General features: G+C 35.5%; 1 protein-coding gene across 1 annotated transcript in view; it reads right to left on the bottom strand.

The window, feature by feature from the left end:
- Positions 1 to 7,928: 7,928 nt before the first annotated feature.
- LOC110456456 overlaps positions 7,929 to 15,138 on the bottom strand; it is a 9,589-nt gene continuing 2,379 nt past the window's right edge. Inside the window, exons 3-8 of the mRNA XM_021507231.1 lie at positions 14,748 to 14,866; positions 13,685 to 14,336; positions 12,582 to 12,795; positions 11,687 to 11,775; positions 9,150 to 9,269; positions 7,929 to 8,623 (exon numbers count right to left, since the gene is read on the bottom strand). Coding sequence (XP_021362906.1) covers positions 8,427 to 8,623; positions 9,150 to 9,269; positions 11,687 to 11,775; positions 12,582 to 12,795; positions 13,685 to 14,336; positions 14,748 to 14,866 — 1,391 coding nt within the window. The 3' untranslated portion in view covers positions 7,929 to 8,426. The remainder of the gene's footprint in view (positions 8,624 to 9,149; positions 9,270 to 11,686; positions 11,776 to 12,581; positions 12,796 to 13,684; positions 14,337 to 14,747; positions 14,867 to 15,138) is intronic.

Raw genomic sequence — 15,138 nt, 5'->3', positions numbered from 1 at the left:
TTCTTCAATCGGGATTTTCGAATTCGGGCAAAAACTTCTGCAAGCCTCGAATGGTTTTACCCAATTTAAAAACACTTGGGTAGAATTTCCCTATCAAACATCCCTTGGTATTCATGTGGCAGGGTGAATTATTCTGTCATTAGGATAGGTGATCATTGTATATAATTAATGTGTTTGAATTTTATATAAAGACGAGCATAAAGGATTCCTTAAAAGTCATTCCTGTAATGGGATGGGGTGGGCTGCCTTAATGTTTGTATATTCGTGTATTAACATGTGACGGACTATATGGATTTTGATTGGACAAGACTTACCTGAAGTTCTTGCTTTCTACCTCACTCTGACTTCTATCCACATTTTCACACCTGGCACTCTGAGGTGTGAGTCCTTCGATTCTAAAGGAGCTTTCTAAGAGGCGGTGCCTTGGCTGTATTTGGTGGTAAGTTATGCTGTTTTATAATAGTTTTGGTAAATAATTGTACTCCAAGTTTATAACATTAGGTGTAGGCTCATTCTATATAACGTTAAACTAAGGGTTCAATTGTAAAAGTAATAATTATATTTGTCTTGAGTTGTAAACTTTTGTAATGGGCAGTTACCACCATTTTAGGTGTGCTTTGTCTAGAATTAAATAAAGGTAAATACTAAATAGTTTAATACATAAGTTTCTAGTGAATATGCTTGCTGAAAGTTTCATGTCATTCTTTTTAGAGGTGAACCCTTCAGTCCCTTAATTTGGTCCCATGCAATGACCTGTATGTCTCTTAAGCCACGTGTAAACCCCTGCAATATCTCGTAGGGTGAGTGTGTATGGATAAATTTCATTTGTGTATGAGAAGTAATTGTGTAAAGATATACCCATATCTTATATAAAGATTTGTTCTTGAGGTGTGTTAATTTAATACATTTTACCGTAGCTATCTTTTCATTCTTAAATGGAAAATAGGGGTAAAGTTATATTTCTAGTTATAAATTGTATATTTTAAAATACAATTTACATCTCTCAATTATGTATAAACGAGAATAACTGATTGAATCGTAAAAATATATGTAAGTAAAGAGTTATCGTTCTTTGCGGCGTATGATATGGGTGTGTGAGTAATGTATTTTATGTTTTGTTTTCTAGGGTTTTATTTACACGTAATAAAAAATACCATCGAACCCACAACATCTCTTTGATTTTTGAGACTGTTACATTCATAAAAGAGTTTATATGCGCGTATCAACTAATACCAAACATTGTTGTACACCAAACCAGAAATGTGATGCTTGAGGTCGAAAAGATGCTTATGCTCCAATTCCAGACTTTGGGACTTTTTCATCTTTTCCTTCTCCAAATAATTGGCCAGCAGCATTGTAATGAAGTGTTGATCTAAACTCCTCCTAAAACATCCTATAATAAATTGCAGTTATAAGGATAGGCCCAAACAAACTCTATCTGATTGACTCTCATGTCCCTGTGTCCTGCTTTCCGGAACGAAATTTTGTGCAGTGTCATAGTACAGTTGTATTTAATTATTCGCTTACATGCAATTTGCTAATGTACGGACGAGTACTACTCCGATTTAAACACCTGAATATGAAAAACTTTCAGTTACCACGTCTAGAGAGACTCCATTATATGTAATACAGTAATAATATGTAGAAAAACAGTATTCAAGGCCGACATCGTTCAAGTACAATGTACCTGGTAGTTAATCTAAAAACGCTCTTATTTGAGAAACCTATAACACATTAGACTATACTGTCGTTATCATATCCCAGCATGCTATAATGCTTCGTTTGTTTGAAAAGTGACGAGATATTCAATACTAGGACATTTTATTCTTGTAACTTTTATACATACAAAAAAAACTGCCACATCAAATACAATCGCAGGATGTACATGTTACCTTAACGTGTTATACGATTCGCCCTTCCTTATACAATGATGGATTATGTGCGATACGTTGGACGTTGAGTTATATGCGATATATCCTGCTTAGAATTTTAGGTTTCCTTACACCGAATATGAATTTTATACGATAAACCCGTGCATAGAATTTTGAGTTAGATTTTGCGATAAGCCCTTGGCTATATATGCGATCAACTCTTTCCTATAACATTTAGTAAAATATAATAAGCCATTTCATTCTTAAAGTGTTGTTTTGCTGCTAGCCTATCTGCTAGACTGAAAACTGTTTAGCAATATTAACTTGTAAGTCGTAAGACAAAATTTTTAGCAAGACATCGTTTATAATCATGTCAACACAAGGATAACCAAGCTTAGTAACACGATATCGGGTTCACATGTTCTTCATTTTCACCCTTTGACATCTTATAATGGCACAGTATACAGGTGTACATACATTCTCCGCTGCAGTAAAATAGAACTTCGATACAGCTTGTACTTTACCGTAACCAAACGGAAGAAAGCAGATTACAATAAAGACAACTACATAGACCGACGACCGGATCGCCAGATCCGGACCCGCTCTTGCACACTTAGTTGCATGTTTCCAACCTTTGTCTACGGCATCAGATACATAATACCACACATATCAAAAACTCGATGTACATCTCTGTTCATTTCACCCAATGCGAAAGACCTGTACATAAATAGGGGATCTTACATGAGCGTCCATGACATATTGAATTTATTAAACGAGTTCAATCACTTGATATGACACGAGCCTTTTGGCAAGCGTCATATCAAATTTTATAACATACCTGACCCATTTTAATTTGTCATACGTCAATGTCATAAAAATGGTATGACACACATGAAATAAAACAAAATGGTTTTGCAGTTTGTATAAACCGTTGGAACATATTCCTACGCCTCTACAGCTACCTCTATTATTCACTTTATAAAATTATGTATTTACTGTTATTTAAATGAATTTGAAATATTCTTGTCATTATTATTTTCATTGCATTTACACGGTTCATTATTGACATAACACCGGAACTACTTTGCACTGCGCGGAACGACAATTATGTGTTCGGACAGATTGTTTGTTTGGGGTTTAACGTTCTCGCAATAAGGTCAGGAAGACGGGTGTCCCGAAAAACACTGCCGAAAAGAAACAGTAAAGAAGAGAGGAATGAAGTGATATACATATATATCCCAAGTTTTGCAATAGGGGCAGCATATTAATTATGGTTTCTCCAATATCCACTAAGCAGAAAGCACAGACGAAAACTCCCGATTCTGCTGAGGGCAGCATATTAAGTTCCTCTTCCGACAAAGCGCAGTGGGATACAGCATACATGTTCTTTACCTGAACCTGCAGGGATGTGGTCTGACAGACATGTTATTCGTTCATCCTACGCGGATATTGAAATATTTTACTGAACAGTGATTTTAAGTCAATATCAAGCAAGTTGAAATCGCCTGTCATCCATTGAATTCTATTTTGGAAGGTATTTTAATCTTAAGCTGGCTGGTCTGTAGTACATCGTGGGTCGAAGATTTCGAGCAGTTCAACAGAGAGAGTTTCAATGTATAGATGCTACAACAATGCTCTAAAAAAGCTACATACGTACGTTGGTATTGTAACGATTCAATCATTGCGGTAAACTGTAAAATTATCACGGCACATAATCATAGAGTAATACAGTCAGGTATCAGGCTTATACTAGTGTCCGGGTTACTGGAATACATTGACACTTTTTATATTTGATGCTTTGAATGTTTATTGTCTATGTTCTTCTTCATTATTGAGGACGAGATAACATTTCCTTCGGTCAAGGCCGTTGTCGTCATGTCACGGATATCACTATGATCTGTGTTTTAACGGAATCGACGAACACATTGGTGGTTCATACGTTGTCACCCTTCTCTCTACTGATGTCGTTGTGTGGAGGCCTAGGCTTCTCTGTCCTTATCTGCACCCACACCGATTGCTTGCTGATGTCGCTGTTCTAGGACTGTCTGCCATGTGAATGGTGTTGAAGTGATTTCGAAGGACCCCTTCCAGTTAGTCATCCCGTTTACACTACACAAGCTTGTCAAATTCGCAGACACTCGGAGATCCACGTCGTCCACTCTATCCGTCCGGTTGGTTATTTCAGCAGTTCTGAACGGACCAAAGCAACTTCGGTTTCAAGATTATCTCCTAGATGTGAGTAAAGATTATCACGCAGTGTTGTTCTTCCTGCTTTACCCTCGGGTCCTCCTGATCTTTCTCCCGTATGATTTAAAGGATTTTCTCTAAATCTGGACTGTTATGGTTCTACTGTATGTGGTTCCAAGTATTGAGACTTGACCGCATATGACCAATAAAAGTAGACTTCCATTCCACACAGAGAGGCATCTCTGATAACAAGTCTTATTTCATATACACATGTTTAACAATCACAATCCAATTTATGTACAACAAATGTTAAAGCCAATTGAAATTGAAAGATTCAATAAAGCGCAGTGCAAGTCTAACATATGCTGACGTTTGCTTCATCCTCCATCATTATCGCAATATAATCGGCATATTCTAATATTATATATCTATGCACACTCTTTTGCTTTTTATGCAACAAACTCATCCTCCTGTTTTCAATTCTAGTAAATGGTAAGAAATATAGACAATCCATACTACTTCTAAGGCATCAAAAACCACATTGTTTAAGACAGAAATAGTGGCAAAGGTAAAGGATTTTGATTTCGGAACTACTTTGATCAAGCTCATTTACAACTCAGTAGTAGCATGTTTACTCTCCTAAAAGCAAAGGCCACAATTTTGAATAGACACTGAAGCTGTTGTGTGGCCTATTTCATCTTTCTTCACAGTATTGTTCAGAATATTGCTTTTCAGTTTCTTCCTTTCTAATGTTTGTATCAAATTTTATATATCGAAATCACAATTTAATTTCAACATTTATTTCAATTATTTAATTTCAAGTTAACTCTCACAAGAGGCATTGGGCTCCGTTTACAAACGTTCAAATTCACTCTTCACTTTCTTGACAACTTTCTCTACATTGGATCTTTCAGCTCCTTCCAATCGCAAATTCTTATTTTTGGGTGCCCGTTTGACAAGCTCATATCAACTGAGAATTCAATTTGCTTTAACAATGTACATTTTTTTTGGCATTATCATAAAACACTTCGCGTGGAAGTACGATATCAACTGTTTTAAATCACCTACTACAGTTTGTTCGCTAGTATTCTGGTAGTCAATTAATGTTTACTTCCTGGCTGTGATAGTCAATATATACGTTTTATACCTAACTGTGTTGTGTGATACCTGTATACACAGTATAGGAATGACTGTTGCAACTGCATCTTATCAATTCAATATAAATATAATTTGATCAACAGTATACATTTTGTATCACATTTCGTGTTTATATTTAGATGATATATGTTTGAGAGCGGAATGTCATGTTTGTGTGGCACACCAATTCAAACCTCTCCCTCTCGATTATAACTTGCTGTCTAGTATATAGCGCATGTTTCCCCTTTTAAATTTACACCAAACAAAACATTTCATCCGATGTAAGTTATAAATAATGTTTTCACGTAGCACAGATATAGCATTCATCCCCGGTCAAGGTTTGACCTCTAGACAACAAATTAGTCTTCTAAGAAGTACCTATGATAAGATCGCATACAAGTGTGTTTTAAAACAGGTTTACCGTTACGAGTGTGCAGCTTTCCATATATATCTCCTCATTGATATATTTAAAAGGGGACAGAATGGTTAAATTAGCTCCTATGTAAATGCATTTTTCATAAATGACCTGAATATCAATATGGAACCAAAGCAAATGGTAAATTGTATTTTGGCAGATCAAAAGATTATCACCGGTTTTTTTTGTTTTTGTTTGTTTTTGTTTTTTATCCAATTCCTACTTTCCTTTGACTTTTTGATTGATTATGAAATTAATTTATATCTACATATATAATTAGATAACATTTCCTCTCTTTCCATTGCTTCATATTGTAGTAAAAAACAAGCAAACGGAATAACCATCAGGGTTCACTGGGAACATTTAAAAGGTATACATATGCGTGCCTCATCACATCTGCTGTGCATTCTCATAACAGAAATTTATATTTTGACTGTAGTTGATATCATACGTTGGTGATTGTCATGTTTGTAAACTGTTTAATTTCACGTCAAGTTTGAAGAGCAGAACAAATAAATACATGCCAAAAATAATTCAAAACAAAATTAAAATACAGTATAGCATATTTCATGCATATATGAAATATGGAACAGTACAATGTAAATAGGCATATTTATCTTTGATAGACTAATATGCCTTTTTCTGATTGTGTTTCCTTGGTTCCAGGTGTTGATTGTTCAGTGTCGATTAGATTGTCGATTTCGACCTCGTGTATTGACTATATCATGTGCAATGGTCTTGTCTTTCGATGCATTGATTATTCATATAAAAATTTATTTTATATGATATCTATTTTAAATTAATTTAAATGCCCAATTTAAACATTGAGATATTTGGTATAATAAATATATGACACAGGTTATCTGATAAAAGGCATACGATATCTTGTCTATATCTCAATTTTGCTTAAAAGATGTTTTCTTTATCTCTTTTTTTTTAATAAAAGATATCCTTTACGAACATATCGTAAATGGTACAAATCAACCCAATTGTAATATAGTGTATGAATTTATTTGCAAATATATTACACACAGAACTACTGACAGACCAGACTCTAACGCTTGCACGGAAATATATACTTGTTAGTGAAAGCCGAACAGTTGATGTTTTGCGCTTTTCAATTCGTCTATGGAAAGAGTTAAGAGTATGTTATGATTACGAAGAGTCCTGTGAAGGATGAAAGCATGCATATAAGACTGTCGTTATATCTTACATTTTGTAAGATTATATTTGACTAATAAAAATATAAATTGTACATATTTTTTTGTATAATGTGAGATAGACATATTCAGAATTTGAGTACACTTTTTGAGTTCAACCTGTGACCATTGATTACTCGTATACGGATATCTGGTGTGACTTTTACCTGCTATAATGTGTGAAAATGTAAAGTCATACTGATTGATAATAATGATTAATATAGCCCATGACTTTCGGTCTGTAAAAAGATAATTAAGAATACCCAAGGCTACAAGGTCAATTGTTCTAACTTTTAGATACTGTTCCAGATAATAAAACTGAGTTGATTAAGACATGTATGTTATCCTATGATTAATAGTATTTGTTCGTACATGTTATGTAGACACAAAGAAATCTATATCAAGTCAAGTATCTAATCTGAGTAACACTCTGTGACCCAGATACTAATTCTAGGGTCAACTTCAGCGAAGTGCTTTGATTTAGTTGGTGGTTTCCCTGACCTCTGATACATTATATCACTTTAAGCGGATATTAAAATTCACATCTAAAAAGAGCTATGATTACATTTCAAACAGTGTAATGTGTAATTGTAATAGTATCACTAATCGAACAACAGTCTATCCCTCTATTTACTTAGTTTGTTGGAAGGTGAAAGCATTGATTTTTATCTAATTTCACAGCTGTAATCTACTATACTTCTTTTTTATCCAAATAATATAAAAATGTTTGTTTTAAGTCTACAATATCAGCGTGCAGTGTTAATTGTGTTATGACTATGTTTTACCAGTAAATAGTTAAATGTCAAAAAGGGTTGGACAAATTAGTTGGGAATAGTTTTTAAAAAAAATGAGAAACTGAATAGAGATAGACTGTATCTGCTATATGATAAATGAAAAAAAAAAAAACCTAAATGTAATTCGTATTTTGAGATGTTGTTGTAGTGTCCTTTATTTATTGCAGAGTAGCTTTTCCTGTTTCTTTGAGGATATTAGACGAAAATATAGGAGATTGAAAATACATACATAAAATACTGCTTTTAATTAATGTTTCCTAATATTTTTCTTAATATTTTTCGGATTTTCAAGTTAAGCAGAACACACAATGTTCTATTTGTTATTTAAATGACGAAGTTAATGTAGACACTGTTGTAATACGTATAATTACACATAATCAATTCGATTGTATACATTTTATATCGATATGATACTTAATTTTCATCGCAAAACTGAAAAATTCGGCGACATTTTCCTTCGTTCAGTTTTTTATATACTGATTCATTGAACCTAAGCATGATAAATAAAATAATACGTCTTTGTTACATAATCAGCTATTTCCTACATTATGTTGATGGAAACGTCACAGTGTTATTGATCAATCAACACAGTATTCTCACCAGTAAATCTCACCAGCCAAATCATTGATAATATTTTAACAATGAACGATTTTATTTATTTATTTATTCATCCTATATCGTTTCTATTATCTCTTTTTTTCGAACTTATTACCAAATTCCATCTATTATGTAATATCAGATTCACCAACCGTATGGACATTCCATGCAATGAGTATAAAGCCTTGAAACAATAGCACTTACCGTGCGCTTGCACACCAGCTTATCATGTTTTGGACAGAAACCTATTATGTACGTGTCTAAGATTGGTTAGTCGTGAGAACCGTACCATTCTCTGATATATATCTACACTGACTATTATATCAGCCACTGTATCCGAAACCCGGAGTATATGAAATAGCATTCCAGAGGTCTGGTCCAATCCGCCGGTTACAGCTCCCCCATTATATCTGTCGAATAATCCTGGAAAAGTAAGCATAACAACGGAACTTAGGAAATGTTGATACATTGTACATTTCAGTCATTCTTGTGGTACACCTTAAAGACATACTGCTTCATATTTATGTAACATCTTAGACAGGAAAGAGAATTATGAACATCATCTACGCATCATCTAAGTTTTGTCATTTTATTTATTTGGTGCCATAAGCAAGGGAACATATATATATTATTCCACCATGCTGCGATGTAACGACACATTTTATTTATTAAAAATCAAGTTTCTCAAATATATCAAGATTAAACAAACAGAATAGGGACTCACTAACACATCAAACATAATTGAAAATGCGAAGCTTGTTCTGTGATGAATACATATGCATCAAGTGAAAAATGTTTGTTCAAAAAGTGATTCGAAAATCTTGCAAAATAATAATCTGAGGTCGGAACTGCCTTTGATAGTTATTTTCCCGACAAATCCTTAACTTTGTTATATATTCCATCACAATAAATGCACATGTGTTGCTTAGGTCTTAATAAAGTTGCGCACCAGCTTCAGCAACGTGGGCAACAGGTTTGACGTCACCAGTCAGAGGGTCCATTTTAATAAGGCTCCACGGCGGTCTTCTGTTCCAGAGGGGTCCTTCAGGAGCAATGCTGTAAAGGTAGACTGAAAAAACAACAGAGGGTACTGATCAAAACGTTTATGGTCTATGTACCCTGGGAAACAACAATGTAGCCTGTGTGAAAGGAGGTAAAGTTGACCGGAAAATAGCAACGTTAACCGAGTTCCAAGTCTTATAAAAAGGCTTTGAAACAGCAAAGTGAAATGTGTCTAGCTGTAAAGGTAAACTGGGAAGTAGAACTGGATTAGAGTAAATGTAGGCTGGAAACCAGTTAAATGGGCTATATATAGGCTATAAAGGAAGGCTGATTAACAAAGGCAAGGGGAAACAGCAAAGTGGACTTCGTCGCTAGAAAGATGTAAAAGTAAAGATAGGCTAGGAACACCAAAGAGGACTATGTAAACTGTTAATTTAAGAAAAGATGAAAAGGTAGAATAGAAACAGCCATATGGACTTTACAAGCTTTAAAGATAGGCTAGGAAACAGTAACGTGGACTATACCAGCTTAAATGGTAGGCTGGAAAACAGCAATATGGACTATACAAGCTTTAAGGTAGGCCAGGTAACAGCAAAGTGGACTATACAAGCTGTAAAGGCAGGCTAAGAAACAGAAAATGGACTATACAAGCTATAAAGACATGCTACGAAACAGGAAGTGGAATATACTAGCTGTAAAGGTAGGCTAGGAAACAGTAACGTGGACTATACAAGCTTAAAAGGTAGGCTCGAAAACAGCAATATGAACTTCGCAAGCTGTAAAGGTAGGCTAAGAAACATTAAGTGGACTATACTAGCTGTCAAAGTATGATAGTAAACAGTAACGTGGACTATACAAGCTGTAAAGGTAGGCTGTAAAACAGGAAGTGGACTATACAAGCTATAAAGGTAGGCTAGGAAACAGTAACATGGACTATAAAAGCTGTAAAGGTATGCTGTAAAACAGGAAGTGGACTATACAAGCTATAAAGGTAGGCTGGGAAACAGTAGCATGTATGGCAGGCTGGTTAACAGGAAGTGGACTATACAAGCTATAAAGGAAGGTTAGGAAACAGTAACATGTAAGGCAGGCAGGTGAACAGGAACTGGACTATACAAGCTATAAAGGTAAGCTAGGAAACAGATGAAAGGGTAGATGAGGAAACAGTAACGTGGAGTATACAAGCTGTAAATGTAGGCTAGGAAACAGTAACATGGACTATACAAGCTCTAAAGGAAGGCTAGGAAACAATAACATGGACTATACAAGCTGTAAAGGTAGTAGGCTAGGAAACAGTAACGTGGACTATACAAGCTGTAAAGGTAGGCTAGGAAAAAGTAGCATGGACAATACAAGCTGTAAAGGTTGGCTGGGGAACAGGAAGTTGAGTATACAAGCTATAAAGGTAGGCTAGAAAACAGTAACATAGACTATACAAGCTGTAAATGTAGGATAGGAAAAAGTAGCATGGACAATACAAGCTGTAAAGGTTGGCTTGGGAACAGGAAGTTGACTATACAAGCTATAAAGGTAGGCTAGAAAACAGTAACATAGACTATACAAGCTGTAAATGTAGGCTAGGAAACAGTTACATGGACTATTCAAGCTATAAAGGTAGGCTAGAAAACAGTGACATAGACTATACAAGCTGTAATGGTAGGCTAGGAAACAGTAACATGGACTATACAAGCTGTAAATGTAGGTTGGGAAACAGGACGTGGACTATATAAACTATATAGGTAAGCTAAGAAACAGGTGATGTACTATACAAGCTGTTAAGACAGACTAAGCAACAGTAACATGGACTACACAAGCTGTAAAGATAGGCTAAGAAACAGGAAGTGGACTATACAAGCTGTAAAGCCAGGCCAGAAAACAACACAGTGGACTTAACAAGCTGTTAAGGTAGGCTGGAAAAAGGGGTCGGGAATCATATTAGCTTTAGAAGAAAACTGGAATAACATTGAACTTTGACACAAAATGGGGGTCCATTTTGCACCGAATTCAATCTTTTATATTGCCCTGTGAGTTACTTAGCGCATTCGTATAATTTCAGGAAACCATCAATTGGGCTGGCAAAACATTGATATCTAGACAAGTTATTTGCTGAACAATTGGATTTCAGGGCATTCTTTCATTGTCACAATAATTGTATTGAATGAAGAGAGTTCAAACACATTGATATGTGTCCTTTTCCGTGAGCAAATGTAGGCAAGATTCTATATAACAAACATTGCAAAGTATTCGCAAAAATTACAAAATATATCAAAAGAATATTATTGTGAAGTGTGAAAACTCATTCGAGTTACCTCGAATTAGAGATAAATGTTTGGCACCGATTGGTGTATTTTTATAAATAAAAATAACTTTATTTTCAATAACATATAGAGATAAAGGCGTTCAATATATATTACAGCGAACAGAATCTCTGGTATTGCGATTATTTTGATGACATTATAACGTTACTATGTGCAATATACGTACGACCTTTACTGGAGGCGTGAGGGTGAAAGACATGCATGGATGCAATATCGTATCCGCATTTTCGTACTTCAACCACTGTCATTAAATATCTGTTGGATTTAATATTAAAAGACATTGTATTCTAGTTGTCTTGTGGACTCGTTTTTCACGATGAATCAATGAATATTCAACAGAATTTTAAAGGACAGGTATAATTGTTCTAGGCTATCTGCCGAGTCTTCCCAAGATACCGTGTTCATGTCACCTTAGCTGTTGTGAGGACGTTCACAAAACAAAAAGAAAAATTGCCCCGGGAAATCCTTAGAATTTAATAATAAAGATTTTTGAATTTCGCATTTGAATACAGAAATCAGGAAGATACAGGACTATTGTCTGAAATGTTCATCGGGTAATCATCTAGTAATTAGTAATCGCCAAGAACGAATTCAAAGAGAAAGTGCGACAGAAAGTAACATTTCATCGTTATAGTTTAGTATTGAACACCATGTCATTACCAGCATACTAAACGTATAGTGATTGGGTAAAAATACCATAATTACATAGGTTTTATGAACCGACACCAATATTTGAATCTTTACATATTTCTTCGATCTTAATCATTTATATAGGATAAAGTCCGTAAATTCTAAAATAAACTGTCATGAGATATATAGTTTTACAAACACCAAATTTGGAAAGCTGCATCAGTAAATTCCAATGTACATTACCCGAAGCACATCGCGTAAATCACAGCGTAAACTCCAAACAAATCAGCACAAAAATGTATTTCTAGTACTACTATTAGTCAAGGAGTGATCACGACCCCTTGAAATGTAAAATGATAACGTAAATCACTTATGATTTGCTATAAATGCCGTGAATACCATGTTACATAAATTGAGTTCTAATTATGTACTTGTTTGTGACGCTGTATGTGTATATTCGGGTATCCGGAGTAGCTGAGCCATCTCGGTCCATCAAAACATACATAATACCAGTGGTGACATCATAGGTTGACCACTTGTAATTCATGTACTTGTCCTCTGTGGTGTTGCTCTTGTATATTCGTGAGTAGACTAGGTCGCCTGTCGGAGCGATGGTGATTTGCCCAAGGATAAAGTAAAAGTTGCCTAAAAACATAAGGAATTGATCAGTGCAATCACATGTACTGGCTTCGTCCCTTAATACACCTATAATATAGGTAAGGTTGCTAACTCCGCCCGAGTCCAGTTTACAAGCTGGTCAGGCTGACGATCGGAAATCTTAAAAGAGCCTGCCATTTCATCTATTTTTTGTGACCTCGGCTCTGATCGGTCCGTTAGATTTAGAAGTCAATCAGGGCAGAGATCACAAAAGTTAAAGAAAATTGCAGGTCTGTTCAGATTTCCGATCGTCAGCCTGACCAACTTGAAAACTGGATTCGGGTGTCCGACATGATAATGTTGGGCCATGAACAATCATACAAGTAAGTTTGTTTCCAATCATAGAAATACTGTGCCGACATTGAATAGCGGATATGGGGGTGTTTTGCGCTACCCACTAGGAATTTAGCGTGTCATCCCGTGGACAGCACAGTGTCCGACCAACTGAAATTCGACTATTTTTCGATGTTTCATGAAGTCTACCGAAAATCATACTGGATGATATATGGCAACTCATACATCAAATTAAAGAAATATTATTTTCCTGTTGATCTCGACTGCTCCCGGCGTCAGACTATAAACGGTTATGACAAAATCGCATGTTTTCTGGAACTAGGTCATTTTACTAGGGGGACGGAGTTAAATATATAGTAACCTTGCTTATATCATAGGTGTATTGACAGACGAGGCTAGTACCTGTGGTGCAATATTAACAACAGATGTACTTTGCTTTTATGAAATGAAAAGACATAAATATCATAATTTTCTTATAATATTTACAATGATCTTATCGAACAATTGAACTTTGCATAATTCACATCATTAGCATCCTTTCGAGCATCTCCTTACTGAACTTGAGTTGAATTGATAGACAAACCCTGATTGTCATGATCCTCTTGTATGCTGAAGGAGGCGTAAGTTTGGGGCTTCACGAATACCAATGCACTTATTGGGACGCCGTCAAAGTCCTGAATTGGTTTGGTTAATTTCAACTCTCCGTTATCTGTGTATATCGCCATTACGTTACTGGCAACGTCATCCATTGAACCACCATTATGATAAACTGTTAAAACGGTGTTTGATTCGCGATTTACAGCCACAATCCCATCAATTAAAAAGTTCATTTTAAAGGGTAGGATCGTTGGATCTCTACCACTTGTTGGCTGGAGAGATCGTCTCGCAGAATAATCCAAACCAATGTCAAATGTATTCAGTTCTTGAATAAAACCGGTGTTCAATGAAATATTTACAAAGTGAATGCGATCCGGTTCAAATTCATTGTAGACGAGTCCCTGAAGACGGACTGTGTCTGTTAATTCTGTTCGCATTGGTGAGGATTTGTGAAGTTCATAAACTGCGTTAGCCGTTCTGAAGCTCGGATCAGTATGCAGAACTTCGGGTGTCGCGCCACTGCTGAAGTTTGTAATGACTCTGACGTCAGCGCACTGATAGAATGTCGACTCTCCGGGTTTGTGTGACTGGTACCTTGCTATGATGATACAGTGACGACACGGAATCTGAGGGATAATCTTTGAGAACCAACATGTGATAGAGTAAGAAACATTTTTTGTCACAAAACGAATTAGGCTCAAAGTTGATAGACAAGCATGCCCCGCCGTATTTCATTATATTACAACTCAGTCATGCTCCAATTATTTTTTTTTATAATTGCGTGATATTTTCTGAAATGAAGTTCGCATGTTGCTGGCTAGATTAAACTCCATTTGTTTTAAAGCTCTTAATACAAATTAAATAACAAGTTGAAGAACGAACATTGTTTTCCTATTGCTATAAACAATATAATTTACTTTGATGCATTCGCTTGATACCACATGATGACTTTACAGGTAGGCACTTCGTAATGATTCTTTATAGTTCGGTCATTTGTTATCTGATGAGTGTATACTCATGGAAGTGACGAAGTATTATATGATACTCACAGAAATGGCAGTAAAGTTTTGCTGGTGATTCTGTGTGAACATGTTAACGTCAGGAACGAACGTCAGTAGAGACATAAAGTCATCCCCCGTCACATTGGCAATGCGAATATCCATATAGCCTGTAACACATTGTGTTAAACGTCCAAATGAACCTTTCAACTGCATAAATGGTAATGATTATGTCTCCCAACGGTGTGTCTATCTATAACTGTTACAGAAAATACATTGATATTTCAAAAACTAACCATACCATTGTTAATAGACTAGGGAGAGGAAGTTAATATATTTACTTTTGACATCCCCTCTGTAGACTAGAGAGAGGAAGTTGATATATTTACTTTTGACATCCCCTCTGTAGACTAGAGAGAGGAAGTTAATATATTTACTTTTG

Source organism: Mizuhopecten yessoensis, unplaced genomic scaffold, assembly GCF_002113885.1.
Source record: "Mizuhopecten yessoensis strain PY_sf001 unplaced genomic scaffold, ASM211388v2 scaffold8745, whole genome shotgun sequence".
In the NCBI taxonomy this organism is placed as follows: domain Eukaryota; kingdom Metazoa; phylum Mollusca; class Bivalvia; order Pectinida; family Pectinidae; genus Mizuhopecten; species Mizuhopecten yessoensis.
Note: the sequence above shows the minus strand (reverse complement) of the source record. Positions and strands in the feature narration are given on the sequence as shown.